This window comes from Choloepus didactylus, chromosome 1 (genome assembly GCF_015220235.1).
Source record: "Choloepus didactylus isolate mChoDid1 chromosome 1, mChoDid1.pri, whole genome shotgun sequence".
NCBI lineage: Eukaryota > Metazoa > Chordata > Mammalia > Pilosa > Megalonychidae > Choloepus > Choloepus didactylus.
In genome coordinates this window covers 136,430,450-136,457,158 of record NC_051307.1, presented here as the reverse complement: position 1 = coordinate 136,457,158, position 26,709 = coordinate 136,430,450, and the positions used below count along the sequence as shown (strand labels likewise).

General features: G+C 33.0%; 1 protein-coding gene across 1 annotated transcript in view; it reads left to right on the top strand.

Moving 5' to 3' along the window:
• RSRC1 (arginine and serine rich coiled-coil 1) overlaps positions 1–26,709 on the top strand; it is a 511,688-nt gene that overhangs the window by 388,103 nt on the left and 96,876 nt on the right. Inside the window, exon 8 of the mRNA XM_037823719.1 lies at positions 24,925–24,971. Coding sequence (XP_037679647.1) covers positions 24,925–24,971 — 47 coding nt within the window. The remainder of the gene's footprint in view (positions 1–24,924; positions 24,972–26,709) is intronic.

The window sequence follows — 26,709 nt, the reverse complement described above, 5'->3', positions numbered from 1 at the left end:
TTATGAACCTTTCAGAAATGGAAACTCTAACAAAAGCAAGAGGGCAGTCATTTGTAATTGATCATGACACTTTTTACGCCCTAAACCAGAACTCCATTAAACTGGAGCTGATTTGCTGGTTTTGGTTTGTATTTGTGTTTTTCCTTAGTGTTTAGTTTCTCTCCAGCTTTATATTACATAACATGCCCAGTTAGACTTTATTGGTTAAGGTGGATTCAGACCTTGGAGAGAGGAAAGAAGGGAGAAAAGCTGGTGTTCAAACCTGAGTGAAGTCGTTGGAACCATCTAGGAAAAAGGAAATTCTATTTCAGTTTAGCATGTATTTCTTGAACTCCTACTGTTTAGCCGCTGCTAGGCATTGGAAAGATATAAATATGAATAAGATGTATTTGAGCTTTCAAAGAGTTCACAGTGGGAAGACATATAAATGAATTCTTTTCTGTACTAGACTATGAACAACTAGAGATCAGTGTCTTGCTCACTATTACAGCACTGTCATCTACCACAGTGCCTGATACGTGCTCAGTAAATGGTTTTTGAATAACTAAGTGAAGAGATACAATATCAGGTCCAGTATGTAAAGAAGAGGAATGATTACCTTAATTTGGGAAGGTTAGGAAAACCTTTTGCTGGTAGTGTAGTGATGTAAAAAAAATGGTTTCATGGTCAACCAGTTTTGAAATCACCATAGCCTCATAGATAGTCACAATGCACATTAGCGTATATAAAGTCTGATGAGTTCTACAGTAAAGAAATATTTTGTTCAACCAAATATTTTCCAAATATATTTGACAGCAGAACTGTTTTAGTACCTCAGTGTGTGGAACACAGTTTGGGAAATGCTGATCCAATGATTTCCTGAGGCTAGTCTCTAATAAAAATTTGTATGATGTTACAATATTATGGCTTTGATTATAACATTTAAAATCTTGGTATCAGCTTGGTATTCTGAGTAACATTTAAATAACTTATAGATAAATCTCCACAAATGTTCTTTTATTGTATGTTTTTTTAAATTATTTTTTTTATTTTTTTATTTTTCATACAGTTGATGTAAAAAAAAAAAAAAGGAAAAAAATATGTAGAGCCCCCTTGAGGAGCCTGTGGAGAATGCAGGGGTATTGGCCTACCCCACCTTGATGGTTGCTAACATGACCACAGACATAGGGGACTAGTGGTTTGATAGGTTGAGCCCTCTACCACAGGATTTACCCTTGGGAAGATGGTTGCTGCAAAGGAGAGGCTAGGCCTCCCTATAATTGTGCCTAAGAGCCTCCTCCCAAATGCCTCTTTGTTGCTCAGATGTGGCTCTCTCTCTCTACCTAAGCCAACTTGAAAGGTGAAATCACTGCCCTCCCCTCTACGTGGGATCAGACACCCAGGGGAGTGAATCTCCCTGGCAACGTGGAATATGACTCGCGGGGAGGAATGTAGACCCGGCAGCGTGGGATGGAGAACATCTTCTTGACCAAAAGGGGAATGTGAAAGGACATGAAATAAGCTTCAGTGGCAGAGAGATTCCAAAAGGAGCCGAGAGGTCACTCTGGTGGGCACTCTGACGCACAATTTAGACAACCCTTTTTAGGTTCTAATGAATTGGGGTAGCTGGTGGTAGATACCTGAAACTATCAAACTGCAACCCAGAACCCATGAATCTCGAAGACAATTGTATAAGAATGTAGCTTATGAGGGGTGACAATGGGATTGGGAAAGCCATAAGGACCACACTCCACTTTGTCTAGTTTATGGATGGATGAGTAGAAAAATAGGGGAAGGAAACAAACAAAGGCACCCAGTGTTCTTTTTTACTTTAATTGCTCTTTTTCACTTTAATTATTATTCTTGTTATTTTTGTGTGTGTGCTAATGAAGGTGTCAGGGATTGGTTTACGTAATGAATATACGACTATGTAATGATACTGTGAACAATCGAATGTGCGATTTGTTTTGTATGACTGCTTGGTATGTGAATATATCTTAATAAAATGAAGATTTAAAATAAAAAAGAAAACAAAGATAAAGTTAAAAAAAATATGTCTAAAAGGTACCCAGTGTTCTTTTTTACTTCAATTGCTCTTTTTCACTCTAATTATTATTCTTGTTATTTTTGTGTGTATGCTAATGAAGGTGTCAGGGATTGATTTAGGTGATGAATGTACAACTATGTAATGGTACTGTAAACAATCGAAAGTACAATTTGTTTTGTATGACTGCGTGGTATGTGAATATATCTCAATAAAATGATGATTTAAAAAAAAAAAAATATGTCTAGCAAGGTACTTCTTTAGTCTCTGTTAGCAACTAATAAAATTTCTGTATTCTGAATTATTTTAAAGGTGGGGCACTGAAAATAACAAAATATTTTAAACATCCCAAATTATGTTATTATTGAAAAAAATTAAATTAATAATAGCTTTTACAATGAAAAAAAGTTGTTTAAAAAGTTTTCCTTTTACTTAGTTGTTCAATCTATCTTTTACTACACTGTTTCTATATCAGCTTTGTCCACAAAACATCTCTTATAACTAAAGGATTTGTAGTACAAAAAATATAGTGGTTATGAAAGACAACATACTTAATTTGGAAAATATTGTCCTGTTTAAGAAAAAGGTTATCAATTTCAAGTGGAATCTATTTTTTGCATAAATTGATCCTGTATTAAATCCTTTGATCATTTTATTTTGTGGTATTTGCTAAACAAGATGAAAACATTAAGTAAAAATTTAAATATTATTGTGAATTTTAAGTCCACCTTTGGGGGGGAATCTTGATCATCCCTAATGTACGTAAAAATAGGCTTTTTATTACTTAATACTGAGAATTTTGATATTATGTATTATTTCCCCCTCATATATTTGTGTATATTAGCTTTAGTAAATTGGTTTGCTTCTGAAACATACCCTAGATAACTAAAAATAACATCACAAAACATGTTTGTTATATTCTTAATTGTTTTGACCATAGAATTAATTTTAAAGTCAAAGGGGGCATTGCCTTTTCATCATTTCCTGTTCAGAATATTCAGCATGTCACAGATGTTCATGAATAATGTCCATTTAAAACTGTTGGCAGAGTGCTGGTGAGTTGGCTAGATGAATTAAATGTTGGGGGGATCTGACAGGCAGCACGCTGCTTTGTGATCATTCCAAAGTTCTAATAATCTCCCTCACCTTCTCTGACTGCCACTAATGAAAGAGAATAGGTGATTGCACCTCAGGCTATGTTCTGCGCCTAATGACTCCTCCAAAGGCAGATTTATGAAGAAAAAATTAACTTTGAATGAGGATTGAATTGGCCCTGACAGTCTGATAGACTGTGACACAGATTCTGTGGCAAAACAGACGTAGCACTAATTGATTATCAATATTTTAAGCAAAGTGATGAAAATAAGCATTAAGTGATGAGAAAGGCAGTCTTAATATAGTAGGCAGTAACCAGGACATAAGAAAGTCTTCAGGGAGGTTTGCCCTGATTGCTATTACTGAATTTTATCTGTCAATTTTTACCTTTGCTTCCCAGCAGCCATTGTCCCTCCGTGGTGTACTTTTTTTTTCTTAAAGATCTATGACTAGAATGTTAATCTTTCTGATACCACTGACAAAGCTATCTGCAGGCTCTTTCTCTAGAGAAGTTTGTTTAATATTTAACTCATTTTGAATTCAGATTAGCTGTCATAGTTTTTTAGAATAGAGGCTTTTTGTGAAGGTTTCTAGATTTTTTCACACACCATTTCTAAATTTGTTGGTACTATCCATAAAATATTATGTACTAGCCTAAAATATTGATCTGCGTATTGCACATTTCATAATACCAGGCATTCTATCCTGATTTTATTTGCAGCACTGACTTCAGCCTTAATCTTATAAGATAAAAAATTTTCCCTAAAAATAATATATGTATATGTACACACAAAGAGTGAGTTTGTGTATAAACACTATAGTTACTTACGTATTATATTTTCAAATTAACAAAAAAAAAACCTAGATAATTGTATGTCCATGTGGTGCTTCACAAGTCAATTTAATAATTTTTGAAATTCTATGTACCTTTGTTCTTACAGGTTATGTGTAATCCTCTATATTAGAAGCATTTTTTAAAGTTCACTTAAAAAATCTGTAACAGTTAAATTCAGTATTAAAATAGGTGAGCAAAGAACATATTTTATGACAAACATGATGTGTTTGTTTACTATTAAATAGGTTTTAGATAAATTAGCTTATTTAACACAGGAACTACACATAATTTACCCTGTGTTAAATTACCCTCTTCATTATTAGTCATCAGTATTTATATTGTTTTGTGAAATTAATTTCAACCAGAAATTTTGCAATTGTTAAAAACTTTATTAGTCTCTAACTGTGAAGAGAGTTAAAAGCAGACATTTTAATGTTTTCCAAAGGTATTTCAAGTAACTTATTATAGGTTAAATTAAGGTAATATAGAGATGCTGTAATTATATAGTGCTTCTCAATCTTTCTCATGTCACAACATGCAAAAGAATTTTATCTGTTTGACACACTAGGTTAAACTGCTAAGTCTGCTCCTTGATAGAGGCTACTAGCTCTGCAACTTCAGCCAACTCTCCAGCCACTGAGAGGATCAATATTTTAGCATATTTATAACTTATTTGAAGACCGGTAGTTGGGAAGCTCTGAGTGTATAGCCCTTATAGCACGTTTATAAAGCCTACATGAAATAATAGCAGCTTGAAGTTTTAATATCCAAAAGGTATAAAAATTACTCTAAGAAAGAGTAGAATAAATATATCACTAGCTTGCTAGGTGGATTAATGGTCTTAATGATACTTTCCACTTAATGTTGGACCTAATATCTGTTAAGATGTTAAGATACTAGATTTTAATCTTCAAATTTTAATTTTTGGTTTGACCCCAGTAAAGCAGAACATACATTAAAACTTTGTTCTTACAAAAATATTATATGAAATAATATTATCTCTTGGTAGAATATATTGTCCCTTACTGTTAGTAATCTAGAATGATTTTTTTGAAACTCCAAAAGATTTTAAAACTAATTGAGTCTGACTCTGTCATTTAACCATTTAGAAAACTGCAGCTAATGTCACAAATTAGATCATTGCAAAGCTAGAACTAAAATCCAGTTCTGATTCCTAGACTGTGTCCTTTCAATTCTACTCTATAATTTTAAAAAATTCTTTATATATTTTAAAATGTATATTATAAAATTCACGTTATGCTTTCATGTGTGAAATTTCTAGCAATTTTTGCTTCTAATCTAGATAATGTTTTCAGATAGGAGTCAACAAATAAATTAGGGCCCATTTTATTTATTTATTGTCACACAGTGCCTTCTCTGTAAGCCCCATACTCTGTTTTGGTGTTTAAAAGCCAGTGGAAAAATAGAAAATAATCCACTGTGGCTTAAGTTTACTTTGTGCTAAAAATTATTTTTTATTATAAATTAAATTCTAGTATAAGTAGGTAAGAATATTCTAGTTCATGTAAGCTTCTACAAACATCGGTATTGGGTACTTTGTCCTCTCTCATTCCGGTTGTTAACATTCCAACAGAGCAGAAGCAGAAAGACAAATTATTCTTGTTGCGCCACCTAGCGAAACACAGGTGCTGTATTTTTACCACAGTGTATCTAACTTGTGATAGGCCATACATGCAACTCCTGTTCATTATGCCCGTAAGAAATTCACAGAGTAGAAAAATCCAAAGATCTAAGTTCAGGAAAGTTGATTTATTCATATTTTGGTTTATAAAATTTTGAAGGCTGAAATATTATTAGTAAAAATATAAATATTTCTCTTCACTTAATCTCTGAAGAAATTGCCTCGAATGAAAAGTAGTACATGGATAAAACTTTTAAATTATGTTCTTCTACTTGTAAATCTAAGATTTTGCAAGATATGTTCTAGAGATAAGGTTAAAAGACTGATTTAATACCATCAGACCGTATTAAATCAGACCGAAGACTTTGTACAAAACATTTTAAATATCTGAAACTAATTTGTTTAGCCTTTTACAAAACTATACTGATGTTTTTCTTTGATGAAGTTGTCTTTTATCATCAAAAATATTTGCAAAATAATTTGTGACACATGAAATTGAAATGAAAATGGTAATTTATATGAAAATGCTAAGTCTATTGAATTGTAGTATGAAATAGCACTGTTCAGAGTATCTCTGTTTTTTAATTTGTTTTTGAAGTGTTTGAAGTGAGAAATCATACACGATTTTATGTTGCTTTTTCTAACATAACATAAGTCTTCAAAAGCTTCACTCCTAAGTCTTAATTTTTAATAGTATTATTAAATTCTAAGGTCATGCTTTCAAAATGCTGGCACAAGATAAAATAAGACTACTATTGTCAGTGTTATTGTTTTACATTGACATAGTTGTAGATACATAATGTAAAAGAAATCAGGGAAAATAATTCATCCAAATGGGAGATTATGGTTCTCTAAGTATCTATATTTGTTATGTACATGTGAGTGTAGGCCTTTTGGTAGCTGTTACTACACTTCTGAAAATTTTTATTTGATTTGACATTTGACTATTGTGAAAATTCACAAGATCAGTTGCTCTTAAATATGTGGCATAGGGGAAATTTCTAAAGAAAATGTTTCTAAGTTTAAATACTGTATCACACCCTAAATAAATTTTCTGGTAAGGGAAGGATTCACTATAAAAAACTTTTTGATAAGCATATTTATATATGCATGCAGATATATGTATATATATATATAGACATATACCAAATTAATGTACTCTTGAAGTTACAAGATTTGAGCAGCTACTCCAGATTTTATGTTTGAAATATAAATACTCATGTGACTAGAATACAATGTGCTAATTAAAATAATTTTCTAAGATACTGATAAATAGCAGCACATCCTTTTTTGTCATAAATATTCCAAAAATATTTAAGTATCATGAACAGCATTAAATCTTTCATGTATTTCTATTCCTTAGAGTCATCATTTGTGTGTTAATTATTCAATTTAGTTCAGTAAATGTTTATTGGCAAGGTAATGAACTATGTCCGACACCACATAACACTAAAATCAGTATGATATTGGTCTTCAAGGAGTTGGGAATCTAGTGGAGAAAAAAGACACATTCCCAACTGGCTATCCTGGAGAAATTATGTTCAATATTGATTAGAGTAACAGGAAGAACTATCATGGAGGTGTTACAGGACAGCTAAACAATTCTTGTTGTAGAATACCATGTGTAAAATAAAGTATGAAATACCGAGCTAAATTTGTAATTGTGGCAGAGCATATACAGAAATTAATATATACATATGTAACATTCTTGCCTACTTTTTCTCTTTCTCCTTAAACCATAAAGTGAAAAAGATCACACACATACATGTACATACTCGCACGAGCCATATCCTCAATACCCTCTTTAAACCTCGCTTCAGTTTCAAGTAGGCCTATTTTATATTGTGTACAACTTCAGAAGAATATCAGAGAAACCACAGTGCGTTTACGTAGTGCATATTTCCCCAGATGAACTTGTGTGTCAAGGAAAGCATTCACTACTAAAAACTTGTGAATAGGTAAAAAAATATATAATTATATCATAAATAGTATAGAACTTTAAATAGTAAGAATTACTATAGTTAAATACTAATATCTAGAAATGTATGTGGATAATATATATATTCCGTATATTTTGTAATAGCCAACCCTTCTATGATACTTACCATGGGGTATGTATTATTCTGAGTGCTTTGCATATATTAACTCATTTAATTCTTACAACTCTGTGGTCTGACAGAGGTCTATTATCAATACTATTTTCAAATAACTTAAATGAGACACAGAGATGGCAAGACCCTTTCACCAGGTCACATAGCTAGTAATGGATAGAGCCAGGATTCAGACCCAGGCCATCTGGCTTCAGAATCCAATCATTTAATCTCTCTGCTACAGTACCTTTCAATAGTTCACTACCTTGTGCTCATACCGTTTCATTAGTAGATACTGCTATAGAAGATATTATCTAACAAATGTCTCCTAGTTCTTTGATTTGTATATACATATACATATATACATGTATACACATATACATATGTATCTTAAAACCTTTGGATGAGAATTGGATATATTATTATACCAAATTCCTAGGATACTGTGGTGTATATAACTAGACATCAATATAGATAAGTGCTATTTTGCTGTATTGAAACTATAAAAATTTTCACCTATTATAGCTCATTTTCTCACCAGTTTTTCCTTTCCTTTTTTAAGAAAAAAAGGATTAGATAAGGATTTAATTTAGCACACATTCATTGGCACTGAGCTGAGTTTCAAGGATGCAAAGGTGATAAGAGACAAATGCATTAAACAAATAATAACAATATAATATGATTAGTACCAAAATAGAGGTATTACAAGAGTAACTATCTAGAGTTAGAAAGGGATTTTTATAAATGCAGCATTTAAACAGTGACTAAGTCTTTCCAAATCTGGGTAACCAAAAAAACACAGAACTATGAAAAAACATAATATATTTACCAAATTAGAATAAGTTCATAGTATTTGGAGTATAAAGGACATGGGATGGAGTGGTAGTAGACTGGGAAAGATGGGCTGGACTACCTGAAGGATATGATGGGTCATTGCTAAGGAAGGTTTTCTGACCATTTTTAGAGAGCCAATACTGTGCATTTTCTTAGGAAGATGTTGGCTTCCCCTGAGCAGTACAGTTGCAAGTTAAATACCCCTCAGACAAGAAACCTGAGTATCTTTGCTTAACTTACAGTTGCCAGGTGATCTTTAGACCAGAAGGAACTGGTCCAGCCATGCCTTCACCAAACCAATCAAAATTATTCGAGACCAAGTTTTTAATTGCTAAGTTGTTTTCTATAAATCTCTCAATTTCTATGCTTCTCTAAATCTGAGTTATGAGGTATATTTTTACTTCTTGGCTTCTTAGCAATATTCATTGAGTCAAATATTTATTGAGCTTCTATTATATGGCAGGATATTGAGAGCTCTGGTTAAACTGATGAACTGAAAGCACGAAGTCTATTAAAATTTTTTTTGAAGATCTATAACCTTATCTTGGCAAAAGAAAAAGAAATTTGCTTTCATGCCTCAGTGAAGTGACAGTCCTTTCATAATTTGTCCTAAAGGGAAGAGAAAGGTTGCTAGTATTATCTACACTTAGCAATTAGAATTACTCAAGCATGTCTTCAAATTTACTTATTAGGACAATTGTTTAATTGGCTCAAGAATGTTGTTTCTTGAATCCCAATTCAACATGGCCTCCACTGAGATACTTTAATCTTTTAGTAAAAAATGTATTTTCCATTTATGGACCATTTAATTAGTTTTATTCCTTATGCTTACCTCATTCAATTAAGACCCTTCTTCAGAGCATACTGTTATATGTAACTCATTTTCAACTGCTTCTTAAACCTTTTCATGATCATCTTCTGCCTATACCATAGTGAACAAAATATCCCATATCGGATAACTAATACATGTGGATTTCCATGTGCTTGAACTGCAATAAGTGATCTGTAGCACACAAGCTAAAGGAAGCATCAAACACCAAGGTATTCAAGTCTTGATAGGTACCTATGAAAATTTTCTGGAGCAAGAATATCCATGCAGACTGGATCATAAGGTCCCATTTAACATGATTAAGATTGTGGGATAGAAGATATTATTTCATTAGCAGATGTTCTCTTCCAACTTTTAGTAAATCTGTGTACCCCATTCTGCTACCCCAAATCAGTGCTTCTCAAAGTATACAATCACCTGAGAATAGATTTGGAGCCCCACCTCAGACCTTGGGCCAGCAATCTATGTTTTAAGCTTTCCATGTGATACCTGATAACATGCTGAAGTTGTAGAACCACCATCCTAAAGGTTCAGTAAATTAATGCCTCCTTGAAAATATATAGCAACAAAATAGAGATTGTAAAATATTAATAATGATTAACAATGAGACTGGAAAATCACTAGTAGTATCCATTTTTATGTGCAGAATTGTTAAGTACAACATCACTATTAGAATTTTGCGAATGCAAATTCTCACCATCATAGGCCGATAAAATGGATATGACTAAAGTCCTTATTTTATTTACTTTCTCCAATTCTTTTTTTTACGATATTGTTGAATTTGTTCTTTTTTCAACACTGCTATATAGAATGGAAAGAAGAGAAAAACTTTGAGTACTGTATTTCTATTTTTAACACATTAAAGTCAGTGTTCCTGAATATATGAATATCTTCTTTTTGTTATATTATTTTTTGTCTATAAAAGTATGTAGATATTAATATCTTTTTATAATCAAAACTATTTAAGGGATGCCAAAAACCCTTATATTTACATATATAGTATACTTTATTAATGAAGTACATTGATTTGCTAGTAAAAAAATTATAATAGAAATTCTTTTGAAATTTCTTTTATATTCTTTAAATTTATTATGTATTTCCTAATTTTCTTGTATATTTCTTATTTCTATCCAGGAAAATTTAAGCTTAATTTATCCTCATGGTCTTCAACTTGTTCATATTCGGTTGTTGCTCTTTGGGACTGAAATCAGTTGCCTGAGCTTTGTCATAGATCATGACCGTGATTATTTAGGGACACCAGTTTTTCTTTCTTATCTCTTTTTCCTTAAACTGCCAATGCTATGTGAGAGAACAGAACATGCCTCTTCATTAATAGGTTGTAAAAGTTCATACATTGGTCCACTTTATAGTTTACCCTGGAGAGTAAATGCAACAGTTTCATTATGTGCTTATTTTTTACAGATTTAGGGAGTAGAGATCTCAGAGATCATTCACAAACCAGGTCACACCTTCTGTATACTACAGTTTGTCATCTAATAAAGGCTGCATTGTCAGTTTTTAATTGTATTTGCACATTCTTTATCATAGTAGGGGCAGCCCAATTAGTAGGGCAGTATATGACTTCTCTATAATAATGTGATATATAAAAAGTACATTAAACATACTGTTAACGGGATTAAGTCAGGACATGGCATAAATCTCCTTTGGGGAAAATTTGTGAACTCGGCAATGGAAATTGGAATTATCAGAGGTGTCAGCATTTTTATGTAGAGATGTTTGCATTAAAAATCCAGCTATTGGCCTCAGACTTAAATGATAAATCTCTGAAGTGGAGACAGCCAAAAGCATGGCTTGCACTTCAATATTTGAGCATTTCGTATCCCTGGGGGAAAAAAAAGGAAACTCCAAAATATTAATTTATTAATGGCATAGCAATTGCACCCCAAATTATTTCCTTTCATACTTGCCTTAAAACAGGTGACATTTCATTCATTATTCTTCTGCTTTAATAGACTTTAAAAAAAAAGAATAAATTAACCATTGTTCTTTATTTAGAAGCACTAAGAAAATAGATTTGCTTTATGTTATTTCCACGCAGTTTTTTTAAAATAATGAAAAATAGAGAAGACATATTATAACTTTTGATTCTGCCATTCATTAGGTATGCAACCTTGAGAAAATTATTAAGCCTCTCTGAAACTTAAATTTTGAGAATTCTGTGAAATAGCTGTATCTTAGAACACTAAGCACAGTGACTGACACATAGTAGGCCTGCAAAAGTGTTTCCTTTCAGGTATTGAAGACATGAAAACAAATGATATAGATACAAATGTGTGATTCTGTTTTTTTTTTTTTTAAAAGAAACACCCTTTTAAATGTAAAAGATAATTTAAAAATTAAGAAAAGAAATATACAGAACTTTTTTGATGTGAAAAACTGGCACCTCATGCCTGATTTCTGACATATACATTTAACACTGGCATTTCTAAACTTTAGTTCTTATTTTTAAAATGATTGCTTACTTTTAGTTACTTTTTAAAAATATATATTGATAGGGTGTTTGGAGTTATTGAAAAGAATAAGCACTAAAAATCACTTAACAGAGTCTAAGAAATTGTTCCTTTCAAAGGGAGTGCTTCTGTAGCTCCAAACTCCAGAGTTTTTCTGAAATGCTGAAACATCTGTCTTGGAGTGGGGGTTATAATGGTGACCAGCCAACTTCAAACTGGCATCGACTTGATGGATGTGCAGTAAGTCAAAGGAACACAGATTGATGAAGTTATTTTTATTTTCCATATCAGCATTCTGTAAAGGAAAAGGGGGTGGGGGAGATCCTACTACTGATTTTTTTTTGAGAGACTAAACATCACAGCAGTTCTTTATCCCCATGTTATTATTATTGAATTATTTTCCAATTTTTGAACTTTTATTCTTAGATGTTAGTAAATGACTTAATTACTATGGCTAAGCAGTTTATTCAGGTTATGGAATGGGAAGTTGAGTAAGCATCGGGCATCAATAGAACTGAAGAAGAGAAATATAAGCATACTCTGAAGGCTATAGACTTTTCACATTAAAAACAAACAATATCTTTGTCAGATATTCACTGGATCTGTCTGATTCCTTCCTTGCCACTGGGATGGTCACAGATTCCAGCAGAACAGTTAGGAAGAGAAATGTCCATTTACTTGAAGATAATTATGGTATACTACCTACAGCTGTATTAGATCAGCACATCTGTTGGACATGCTTAGTGTCTCACTCAGCAGTGAAATAGATCATCAAAGCTTTTTTAATAAGTGACATAGAAAATTCTCCAACATAGTAAAAAGAAAGGGCACATAAAGTAAATCTTTAAAGCCCACTTCGGGGTATAAGAATTAAGAGAAAATCCAGAAGATATGACACAGGATAAAATAGTGGAAGAAAAAGATTTTAGTCTGGGAACTATTATAAAGTATTTGTAAGGGAATTTGATGTGTAAAGCAAATAGACCCAAATCATTCAATATGTTCTAAATATTTATACTCGCACATTGGTGCTTAAAAAAAAGTAAAAAGAAAAGAATAAAAGATACCACATCATTTTTCAGTTTTCCAGTTGTCGTCTTCATTTAATCCACAATATTTCAACATCACAACCATTCACTACTGTTGTTATTTTAATGTCTTCAGAAATAAACATAAATGATGTTTTAAGTAATATGTAATTTAAAGCATGAGGTCCACAGAATTATTTCTAGACCTCTGAATAATTATACTTTGGAAGTAATGGTTCTTGTATCTGCAGACATCCAAATGGGAGTTTTAAAAAAAACAACACATTTTTACATGATGAAATATCTTTATTTCTCTCGGAATCTGAGTTAAAGAAAAAGTTAAAATAAGGTGACTTTAGACTACCCTTTCCTGAAGTGTATTCCTTGTTTGTTTGTATTACAGAGGAAGAGTGGTTCTATAGTAAAAATAATTGTGAAACATGGATTAAACTAAGTTAAATAGGATTCTTTACTGCTGAATGTCTCAGAGCTTTAAATTTACCGTAAAGCAATATGGCTTTCCATGAGGGAGGATTCGGTGTTGTGTTGCCCAAACTTTTTCCACTGTGGAACCTTGTTTAGGTGGAGAAACATGAGGAATTAGTGCTCCATGGAACATGCTGAGTAATACTGGGCCAGAGAATCTCTAACTTTCCTTCTAGCACCAGACATTTCTGATTTTCTGAGTATTTGACAGCACTGCATGTGATTTACACTGCAACTTTTTCTTGACTTGTAGTCAATTTGAATTGATAGGGTCTCCTTGTCAGTAGACATCACCCCTTGGTCAACTGCCCCTTTGCTTCTATAACAAAACATACCTCCTGACTTTCTGCTAGTGTTTATTCCAGGGCCCCTCTGGGCTGGATTGTAACCATCAAATAGAATTGAGTTCCTTGATTGAGACATCATGAATCAAATGATTGGTCTGTCCTCCTGGCTAACACTTAGTTATCCCATAAGAGGCAGCTCAGGTATCACCTTTTCCTAGCAGGCATCCCTCATCATATCTTCTCCCTTCAACATGCTTTCAAAGTACCGTCATTCAGTTGTGTTGGTTGTTTTTGTTTTTGCCCCGCCCCCCATTTCCCCGACCAGTCTGTGAACTTCTTCCCTCAATTCTCAGCATGTAGCCCAATGATTAGAGGTATAGTAGTTAGGGGTATAGCATTCTATTGAAGAATTTTCTCTTCATCATCTGTTTTGTTAATCTGTTTTGAATAGACAGATGAAGGAAAATGAAAAGGAGCTGCTTATAGGTGATCTGCAAAAATTTATATTTTTAAAGCATGTATTGATAATGAACAGTGGCTTTTTTTGCAATGGTTATTGAATATTTTGTAATTTCCTTTTTCTAAGTAGTTTTTCATCTGTATAACTATGGACCCTTAATTGTGTTTGAGGCAGAATGACAATAATAATTTCAAGTATTGGCCATGACTAAACATTTTGATTTGTATATTTGGTGTTGCTAGTACTTATTAATGCCACAAATTTGTAAGGAATACGAAACTTGTAATTAATGGATCTCATTCTATGCTGTGCATACAAAGGAGGCAAGGCAGCTAGGGGAAGCTGGTGTACTTATATATAGCCTTTGAATATGCAGAAGGAGCAGTTACATTTGTCAGTATAATTTTAAAAGAATTTGATATAGCTGTAACTAGTGAATTTTTAGGTTATTCTACTGTGGTTTAGATAAGAGCATAAATAGTAGGTAAAACTCATCAAAAGTATGTGAGAAAGCTTAAGACCCATGGCCTGTTAGGATTCGTTTTTTCTTTTTACATTAATTTAATTTTTTTTCTCCCTAAAGTTCTTCTTTACTGTTTCTTTTTTTAATGCAGTTTTATTGAGATATACTCACACACAATATAATCGATCCGAAGTATACAGTCAGTGGCTCACAGTATCATCATATAGTTGTGCATTCATCATTATAATCAATTTTCAAGCATTTTTATTTACTCCAAAATTAAGAAAAAATATATTTAAAAATAAAATAAAAAGAACACCCAACCACCCCCCCATTATTTTATATATTCTGTCATTGTTTTATTATTTTTCTGCCCCTACACTGGTTAAAGGGCATGTCCGTCACCAGGTTTTCACTATCACACAGTCATACGATGAAAGCTATATAGTTATACAGTTGTCATCAAGAATCAAGTCTACTGGATTACCATTCAACAGATTCAGGTATTTCCTTCTAGCTCTTCTAATACACTGGAAACTAAAAAGGAGTATATATAATGCATAAGAATAACCTCCAGATTGACCTCTTGACTCTATTTAATATCTCTCAGCCTCTGAAACTTTTTTTTTAAATTCATTTCTTTCCCCCATTTTGGTCAAGACAGCATTCTTAATCCCACAGTGCCTGTGCCAGGCTCATGCCTGGAAGTCCTGTCCCTCGTTGCCAGGGAGAATTACACCCCTGGAAGTCATGTCCCACATAGGGGGAGAGTAGTGAGTTTATTTGCATTTGCAGAGTTAGCTGAGAGAGAGAGAGACCACGTCTGAGCAACAAAAGAGGTTCTCAAGGGGTGACTCCTAGGCATAATTATTAGTAGGCTTAGCTTCTCCTTGGCCAGAATAAGTTTCATATGGGCAAGCCCTGAGATCATGGGCTTGACTTATTAAATTGGGATTCCCTAATGTTTGTGGGAATTATCAGGAATGCCTCAGGTGAGGAAGTTTAATATTTCCACATCTTTCCCCATTTCCTCAAGGTAACTTAGCAAATACTTTTTTATTTTCTGTCCCAACTACTCTGGAATGCATCAGGGTATAATATTAACCTGTACAGAATAACAAGATCTCGTTCCTCATTCTAGGTTCCATGTCTTTACTGTTTCTTAATTAAGACAGTCTTAGTATTGTGCTCTAAATATTTTGTGTGTGTGTGTGTGTGTTTTCTGTTGTGGTGGTGGTTTTAAAGTTCACATCTAGAACTTTAGAAATCTGTGGGGTTTACTATTTTAAAATATATAAAGGAAAACCAGTCTTTTGCAATTCTGATGTTTCTAGTAGTTTCATTTCCTTGATTTCAAAATTCCCATACTTTTTCTCAACCAAGTTGTTAAAATCTGTAATTACTTACTTTGAGGCATGTATGTCACTCCTTGATCCAAAATTATACCTTTTGTCACGTCCTTATACTTTTGTTCTATAACAAGGGACACCAACTATTTTTTAGAAGCCAATAACTATGTTTTCTCCATACTAAAATAATACTTTTTTCCTGCTGAGGCATTAAAAAGATCAGTGGACAAAGAAGTAGTGGTGCTTGCTATCAGATAGGCTGATAGATTTGGAAAATTGATTCAATATTTTTTCCTTTGTACTGTTTTCTAGTAGACATGCTCTTCTTTCCATTAAGATCTAGAGAGAGTTCCTGGCAGGACTGCACAATCACCTGGTTTTTCTTCTTCTAGATTAAAATTAAAATTGCCTTAATCCTCAACATGAAACATTGAAGGAAATGAAATCTGAAATGTAAATACCACCATTTTCTCTTTGCTGATTATCTCTCTCACAAGCACATAGCATACAAACAAATAATGCCTTTAATCAGGTTCTTAAAGTAATTATTTACTCCAGTGGTACTTCGCAGACACAGGCTGAAGCATGGTAACATAAAACTTTAGAATCAGAATTACACTTAATAGCACCAGTGATTATCATGCAATGTTAGATGAGCTACTATATTTTGGATGATGGGAAAGAAAATCTGAGGTTACTGAGTATTTCCCCAGACCCAGATGCTCATAGGATTTAACATTGTACTTTCAAGAAAAACTTTTTAGATACATTTTCTAATGCCACCTTTAAACATATGAAAAACAAAGCATATATCAATGGTTGTTACAAAGAAAGAGGCCTCTTCAGATTTTCCATGTGATTTTGAATAAATTAGTGTATTCACATATCCATAAAGTTATAACATGTGCATGGAAGGGGTTCATTAGTCTCTAATTTTGGTTACTCTTTGCTTCAAGGTGAATAAACAGGTAAGAAATAGGCTAAAAAGAGCATTAAACTGGTATTCTTGGGCTTTGTATCTTGGCCATTGTGACCTTTGGTAAATTATTTAACCTTCTTTGGGCCCTTAATTTCTTTATCAATAAAATATGCACTTAGTAACTTATCTATATAAAATACCCAACTAGAGCCCTTGGGAATGACACTTTATTGTCAATTTATATTATATCTCTTTTGCTCAAACTGATTTTTTAAAACACATGAAAATATTTATACTAAATAATCATGTGCCTTTCATGGTAAATGTAGTAAGAAAGAATAAAATATCAGAAAATTTTCTGAAATTTATTTTGAAGAGTATCCATAAAGGCTGTACACATGGGTTAGGATGGAATGGGCAGTGCCACGTCTATTACTAGTTTCATAATCACAGATCACCTTATTTTATAATTATTGCTTGAAATGTTTTTGACACAGCAGTGACTGTGATATGCCTTAGTGTCTTGGACATTTTCTTAGTGTGGAAAGTACTAAGAATTAAAATAAAATGAAATAAACAGAACTATGTATTTTACTAGATATTTTTATTTACATTTCATTAGAACCATTTCTCTCTGGGCTCCAAAATTTTTATTAGAGCATCCGGAAACTTCAACATTTTCAGAGTATGATTTTCTTAATTTTGCCAGTACAATGTTGGAGTACATACGTGGTTTTTAAAAGAGGTAATATAATAGGTAGAATGAACACAAGCATTGGAGTTGGGTAGAAACCTTGTTCTGCCACATTCTAGCTTAGGCTCGTAAACTAGTATTTTTCCATGCATACTTCCTGTCCTGTTTCTTGGCATTTACATGTATATTTGTATACTTTGTTTTGTTTTGTTTAGTAAATGGAGTAAATGGGATAATACTATATATTGTTCTTCATTTTGCTTTTTTATTTACTTAATATTTGTCTTAAAGATATTCCTATATCAAAACATTTGTTTTGTTTAGTCATTCTTTTTTTATGATTTTGCAGTATTCCCTAATATTGCACTGCCATTTATTAAACCTTCTCCATATTTAGGTTGTTTCCCTCTTTTTTTTTTCAATATAAAAAGAGCTTTGCCCTTGTGTATACACTTATGTATGCATATACAAGTATTTCCATAGAATGAGTTCCTAGAAGTGAGATTGCTAAATCAAGGGTATATGTACTTTCAATTTTGTCAGATACCGAGGACTTCCAAAACTACTTCACCAGTTTACATCCCATTGCCAGGATATGAGAAGTTTTGTTATACTATATCATTGCTAACAATCCTTTTTATTCTTCTTTTGATTTTTTTACCAGTGTGTTGGGCAAAAATATATAATATTGTTTTAATTTGCATTTCCTTGAGTACTGTTGATATTGAACACATTTTTAATAGGTATTTTGACATCTGAATTCCCTTGAATGTTTGGTAGAAGTCTCATAGAAAACTGTGTAACCTGGAACTGATTTTGGAATAAATGTTTATATTTTTAACTTTTTCGGGTACTGTATCTTTCTTTTTATTTTTCTAGAAATGTTTTTATTGTCTCTAGATTTTCCAATATGTTAACATATTGTTGTTTATATTTATGTTTGTGTAGATGTATTTAATTTTTAAAATTTCCTCTCTCTCTCTTTCTCTCTCTCTCTATATATATTGCAGATTTTGATATATATTCACTTATCATGTATTCCATCCAATGTATACAATCAGTATCTTACAATATCATCACTTAGTTGTGCAATCATCATCACACTCAACTTTAGACCATTTTCATCGCTACAAAAAGAAAACCCAAACACTCCTTATCCTTGATCTCTTCCTATTATTGATCCCTAGTATTGGTGTGGTACACCAGTTACTGTTAATGAAAGAATTTTAAGGTATTATTGTAATTACAGTCCATAGTTTGCAATAGGTATTTTTCCCCACGTACCACTCTCTTATTAACCCTTTGTACCAGTACCTTACATTTATACTAGTTCATGCAAGAACTTATTCAAATTTGTTATGTTAATCAATCCTATTAACAAAACCTACTGAACAATCCCTATTAACCAAATTCACCTATGATACAGCACTATTCCTTATATTCCCAATAACAAGCTACCCTTACCCCATATCTATTTCCACACATTTCAAGTTCAACCTTATTATACATTCTGAGCATATTAGGTAATCACCCCCCTTTCTCTAGCTTCTATTTCTAGGTATCCTATATTCTACATTTTAAGGGTCTGTGAGTTTACCTTTTCTAGTTAGTTTATATTAGTGAAATCATACAATTATCTGTCCTTTTGTATCTGACTTATTTCACTCAGCATTATGTCCTCAAGATTCATCCATGTCATTGCATGTTTCAGGATGGAGTTATATTTTGATGATCAAAATTTAATTTCCAAGATCTTTTCAAATTCCCTTAAATATGATATTTACACTAATTCTAAGAAGTTCTGTTGCCCTGTTAACTCTCATTCTTCTGCTTAGTTGTTCTAGGGTGTTATTGTTGTTTGTGATGTTCTTATTTGTTTTGTCTCTTTCATGGGACTGGTTTTTCTCACTTGCTTGGTAATTCTAGGTTGGCTGTTCATCTTTATATTTGACAATCCTGCCATTTCAGTTTATTATATATGTTCTTCATTGACTGTATCTTGGGCAAGATGTGTTGCTGGTAAGGGAACACTAGTAACTTCTCATCCCTTTTAGGGCTCAGTAATTAACTGCCCTTGCTTCATGGGCCCCAGCAACTCCTACACCCACAGGTTAAAGTAATGCTTTGAGGTTAAAATACCACTTGTAACCCCATACTTACCATATGCAGAGGAGGGGCTTTTGTCCTACATCTCAGTCATTAATTTCCCATTAGGTGTTTGCCCCAGGCCTACCTCATATGTTTGGTATCCACTAACTCTAAGATTAAAGCATCTCTGGAACTTCTCCCACCTCTATAATAGTCCACTGAAGGTGACTGGGCTGTGGTTCCCTCTAATCTTCTCCATGGATCTGTTCCCATCTGCTTTGTTTTGTTTAGGAATTCCTCAGTATTTCTGGTCTGTACATGTTGGTGCAATGTCAGAGACATTCCCTACCCTATAGGAAAGAACTTCAGAATTAGGGTTGTTAAACCCTCATAAAGAGATTCCCTCTAAGAATATTAATGCAGTCCTTTCTAAATATAGGAGACAAGTTGGATAACCTGTTAGTCTTTCCCAATGCTTGATTCAACTGATTATCTCCTGTAGGGTGTGTAATATGTCCACCCCAAATCATGTCAAATCTAACTTAGCTAGATATATCCCTATGGAACTTTTCAATAATATCAGTAGATTTTAATAAATTCTAGCGTATAGTGTTGATGATACATACTGAATAGTTCCCAATTTGGCCCCATGTCACCTCTGCTGCTGCTCTTCTGATCTCCATCATTCAAGAAAAACAGTTCTAGAAGGGCTTCCTCTCTGAAGGAGAGACTTTCACTTTAGAAGGAAACACATATTTGTTTAGAAGGAACTGTAGTATTTGTTTTGACTTTCTAAAACCTCTTTTTCATTTGTTTAGGAAATATTAATTAAATCTCTGTATAAACCAGGGGTTGGCTAACTGCTATAACAAACAACCTCAAAGTTTCAGTGGCTTAAACAATGTAAATTTATTGTGTTCATGTCACAGTGTAATGTAAGTCATCAGGGAAACACTGTTCCTTGCACAAATTCAGCAATCCAGATTCCTTTTATCGTGTGGTTTGCTCTCCTTGAGTTTTCACTGGTTGAAAAGAGTGACAATCTCATGGGAGTTTTTTATGGGCCAGGCATGAACATGAAACACATTACTTATGCTCACATTCCATTATCCTGAACTCTGGTAAATGGCTATACCTAACTTCAGGGGAGACTACAGAATAGTCTAACTAAAGGCTCGTGAAGAAGAGAACACTAACAATTTCTGTTACACATACTTTGTGCTCTGCTGTTAAGAAGCAAGGTATGCCCTCAGATGAAGGGATAAAGGGTGATACATTCCATAAAGAAGGTATTAAAGTACCTAAGGAGAAAGAAGGAAGTGACAGATCAGTCATTGATGAAGGAAAGCTTCATTAAAGAGGGTAACATTTGATCTAAAACTTTCCGATAGGGTTTTCTCAGGCATTGGGCACCCCAGCAGAACAAAGGCGTAACAATACAAACAAAAGATAATGTGGCACAGAGAGTGAGGATTACAGATATTTGGAATGAGGATGGAGGAGTGCTGAAAAAGGAGGCTGGATAAATTGAGATCCAGACTGTGAAGGGCCTTAAATGGCATGCTAAGGAATTTGGACTTATATATATATGCGATACACATCTCAGAGATTTATAGCAGGGAAAGATAAGATTATATTTGTGCTTTAGAAAGGTGCATTCATTCATTTAACAATTATTGAGCAAGCATCTTTATTTTCCAGATACTGTGCTTCCTGCTGAGGATTAAAAAAATAAAAAATAAACCATTTCCTTGCTCTGGTTGAAATATAAAGGGCACATTGGAAGGAATAGGATTAGAAGTACAGAGATCAGATAGTTTCTGTCTTATTCAAAATGAAAAGAGATGAAGCCCTAAACATGGAAGGGAGTATATAGATTCTAGAGATAATCAGTGGAGTAAAGTCTGATGGAACTCCTAGTCATTCAAATGTGCTACATGTCACAGAGGTTTCCAACCAGAGATATTGGGTGTCTGGTGAAAAGAGGGAATACCAAGGCAAGTGAAAGATTGTTGTGTTCAGTCATAGACATGATTTTGAAATATCTAGTTGGAGGTATCCAGGAAGTAATTGGAAAATCAGGTCTGAACATCAGGAGAGGGGCCAGAACTTGAGCCATGGATGTCTATGGCTAGAATAGACACATGGGTTATATTTTAGACCTTCTGTAGACTGATAGACTTACTAAGAACAGAACTCCAAGGAGTAAAAGGTGGGTAAAAAGACAGTAGCCAAAAAAGGTTGACAGATTATTGTCAGAATTATAAAAGTGTCTTGAGAAAGATGTGGTTGGTTAACAGTTTAAAACATAGAGATACTCTAGCAAGATAAAACTGAGGATTAGATTTGGCTACTACAGAGTCTTTTAGGGACCACTGCAAAAACCATGGGAATAAGGGAAGGCAGTTGCTTAGTTGAAAGGAAGAGTAAATTTTGTAAAGGATTTGTGTATTTTTGTGTTTGTAGTCTGAGGGTAAAGAAGAGAAAGTTTGAAGCTTAGGAAGCAGAAAGAATCCTGAAGAATATGGAAACGAATACGTTCTAAAACACAAGTGGATGAGTTTACTTTCTGAAGCAAAGTGAAGAGGGTAAGGATTAATAAACATAAAAGTTTTTGGGTGAGTAGGAGTGAGACTAAGAAAAATATAAGGGGAGTCAGGATTTGTGAGGATATTGGCTTTTGTAGTGGAGAAAACATAGTAAATTGTAGAAAATGAGAATGGGCACCAACTTTGAAGGCTAAGGAGGAACAACATGGAAGAATGCATGTTAATTTCTAAATCATTGGTTTTTAGTAGAGCCCATTGCATTTATAAAATGTTTTGTAGGAAGCCTCGACAGCAAAAATAGAAAATATGGTCAGATGTGTTGTTAACAGATTGACGAAACAACAAAGGAATGAGAAAATTAGAGCATTCATAAGCACGAAATTGAAATGGACGTCTTGGGGTCCAAGCTGGGTAGGCAAGGAAACAAAGCCTGGAGGGGACTGTTAGCTTGGGAGAGTTTGGAAGCACTGAGATTTGGAAGTTGTGCACAAGGTTAGTGGAAGATGTGAGTATTTTTTGTAAATAGTGTGCTTTATACTAAATTCACCTGTAAAGTCCTAAGGGAATGATCAAGAATCACAAGTGTAGGTCTTACCACTTACCAGTTATGCTCTTTGGGGTCAAATTTCATGGCACTTTTAATGTGAGTCAGTATCTCCATCTGTAAAATGGGATTACCACCTTTTAAAGAATATGAAAATTATCAAGATAAATTATATCATATATGAATGACTATGAGTTCTTCCTTTATTAACATTTAAATCATAATATCATAAAACAGAAAGAAAAAAAGAACATTTCTTTCAGATTTCCTTAAGCATCAATGTAGTTTATCCCAACAACCCAATTTGAAAAAAATGAATTATCTTCAAGTGAATACATTCAGATTCTTTGTAGAGAACATGATTATTGATAACATTTTCAAACATGTGCTTTTTAGATTAATTATTATCTATGCTCTTTCAACATAATTCAAAAGATTACACACACACGCACACACATACATACATACTTGGGAGTCTTGATTGATAGCATGAAGCTCAATTACATAAAATATTTAAGCATAGCACAAGAGCCATTTGCAGTTTTAAAAAAAAACATATAAAACAATATTCCAATGAATTGTCCGTATATAGCAACAAATCAGTAAGAAAGGACAAACCAGCATAGTGAAATAGATAAATCAGATTTAGGCAGGGTAGTTTATTGAATTTAAATTGTGCCCAGTTGGCCCAAGAGTTATATATAAGCAATCCATCTTACGCTGTTAATGGAGGTTCTTGAAATCCACCTGATGTTTGTATTATTAAATTTCAGTCTAATGAGCTCTGCTAATACATATTGAAGATGGTTGTAAGGAGTAGAATGTGAGTCTGAGCAGGATAATTTGAAAGAAACATAAGCTGAGCATTTTACATGACTCAAGGGGTATATCTACAATTACACATATAACCAAAATTGAATTTAAATGGAATTTCTATTATCCTTGTCCTTCTACCAGAGAGAATAAAGTGTAAATGAAGTAAAGCTCTTTAGAGTAAATGGTGGTTTGTTTTTATTATCTAATTTAACAGATTCTTGCAATGATACAGAATGGCATAAAAGTTTTAATATTTCATGACTTTAAATGCAGTCTAAGTATGTATAAAAGCTTATAAATGGAAACAGATGTCTATGTAATTGAATATATCACTTCATATAAGTTTTTTATTTTAAGGAAATGTCAGTGCTGATGGTGAAGAAAAATCAAACTTTGAAGAAAAATATTTACATATTTAGCATGTATTTTCTTAAAATTCCCCCTTTAAGCCAGGTTTGGTGCTTCCACAGCGTATGTCGATTTTGTATAGGAAAAATATATGTAGCAAAAAACTGAAGAGTAAGTATGTTTATTTCTTTAATCACAGTTTACATTGCTGCTATCATTATAAAAGAGACTCATCCAAAGTTTAATGCTGACACAATTTGATTCTTTTTCTTTTGAAGGGGTAATACTTTTTCAACTTAATATTTCATCAACTGTAATGCTATTAGAGGCTTATTTTCACTTAGTTCACTTATCAGGCAGTAAGATGGCAATAAAGGAGAATCGCTCCTTTGAGACATTAATGCTTTGGAATAAATGATGTGCTAGAACAGAAATTTAATTAATTTACAGAGTATATTGATAGTCCCTTGTTACTGTGCTGTGTATTTTTAATCTTTTTAACATCTGTAGTAAAGTGTTTGAAAACCCCTGCAGTTGAGCAACTAGTAGATAATTAAGTAATAAGGGAAGAGGTTTCTAGAGGGAAAAAGATTCTTTTTACCAAATGCTGTCATAACATGAATAAAGAACTGCTACCATGATGTGCATTAAAAAATATAATGTGCTACCTAATTTGATACTGTTCCATAGATATTGCAAGTTTTTTATATTTAAAATGTGAATTGTAGCTTAAAAACTTTACTCCAAAGTTTAAAATGGGTGGCATTACACTGACAATGTAATTGTCAGATGACTTTTAATGACCTCTACAGTTTTTCCCAGTTTACATGCCATCATTTAAACTTATATTTCTTAAAATCATTTCCTTTCTTTGTTCAGAGATTATCCTGAACTAAGCTTCAAAGAATCAGATATTCTAAATATTTATTCTGAATAAAGATTCTGAAATGTGTGTTTCAAATTTTTAACCACTTTCTTCTGACAACTTCACATACAAAAAAAAATCCTTTTCCCCAATATTTTCATTTGTGATACGGACATAAAATAAATGCAGAAATACTGTTTTTGTTTCAGCAAAAGCTGATGAAGCACTGAAAGCCAAAGAAAGAAATGAGGAAGAAGCAAAAAGAAGAAAAGAGGAAGGTAAAAGCATATGTTCATTTTTTTTTTTTTCCAAAGCAGTCATTATTGTGAATGGTTACTATTTGGCATAATTCTCTCCATTCCCTGGATAGACCAAAGAATTTAATCAGATTCCTGAAGGTGTACCTCATGCTACTTGATGAACCTAAACTATGACACAGAACCACAGTATACTCAATATCTTGAACACTTATGTTTCGTATCATGAAATTAGTTTATAAGCATCTTATTTTATATTCTGAGACATTAAGAAGATAAAAAATTAAAAAGTAGAGCTGATATTGGTTTGTTTCCTTCTGACTTTCAACTCTATAGTTAAATTATCAGTGTAAGTCAAAGAAATGGATTGAACTTATCTATTCACTTTAAAATATTTTAGCAGTGATGAGGAAAAATCTTGCCTACAAAATTTTTTTAAAGCTGTGAAGAGGCAAAAACAAAGTCTGAAATGTCAGAAATAGTCATAATTCAAATTAAGGAATTCATGTCATAATTTTTATGGATTAGATATGTTTTCTTCTCTATGAGTAACATTTAAGCAACTCCACCAAATATTATGCAAACAAATATAACAGATTTTTATCTCTTCTAACAAATTATTATTTCCCCTTTAGTATGCTGTGATTTATGTGAGTGAAAAATTTGCCTTTTTCCTTCACAGAGGCCTTTTATCTACTGTTGTAAATTAGAGTGCTTAAAGTAAGATCCAGGCAAATCTTTCTCAGTAAGTTAAGTTGATGATCTGCTTGGACTGGCAATCGTGTCAGTTTACTGACTCATTAGCAGAGTAACCGTTTCCTCCGTGAGCTTCTGAGGATTTGAAGCCCTGATAATGTGTGCCAAAATACTGTCTTTGAATGCTGTTGTCTAAACTGAAAGGTAAAATTTTTATCTTAATACATATCTTTTACTATAATAACCATAAAAAAAATCTGCACTTAGAAGCTAAGACCCAGTAGAACCTAAAATGTTTGATTATAATGGTTTAGAATGCTTAAAAGCAGCCGCCCATCAGAGCCAAGCCCCCAAAGCAAATTAAAACAAACAAACAAAAAACTTCTGTAGATTTAGATGGCAGGACCCTACAAATCCAATAGATTCAAAAGATATATGGCCTAATTTATATATATGGAAACGTCTAATGACATACTAAGTTTGATTATCAGTCTGGCCATTCTTACCTTATTTTGGCCTCCAGAAATCCTGAGTAATCCTGTCCTGTATGAACTAATTTTATGGTTTATCAAGAGAACAAGTGAATTCTAGTTGCAAGAATCCTCTGTAGAATTCTCTTCTGTTGACTCTCTGAAGTTCACATCCTGGCATTCTTAGTGGAAGCAACCTATCTGACTTTATTTGTACTCATGGATAAAGCCCATAGTACAAACAGATATAAAAATAGATGCAAAGCAGTCTAAGCAAATTAAAATATTTTACTACTGCTATGTTGTGTGGTATTCTGATCAATGGAACTAATTAATAACATAATGGTCCTTATAAAACACTATGGTACTGTAAATCACAAGTGTATTACTTATTACCAACCAACACAGTAAAAATATGTTACAGTAGTTATTAGCCTAATTCCATTAATTCACATCTTAATTAGAGTCATAATCAGTTGAAAAGGGATGCCACTGACGCTAGCCATGGATATTGAAATTGCCAGGTGATTTATTATTATGAAAAAAATAATATGAATGCTTGCCCTACTTA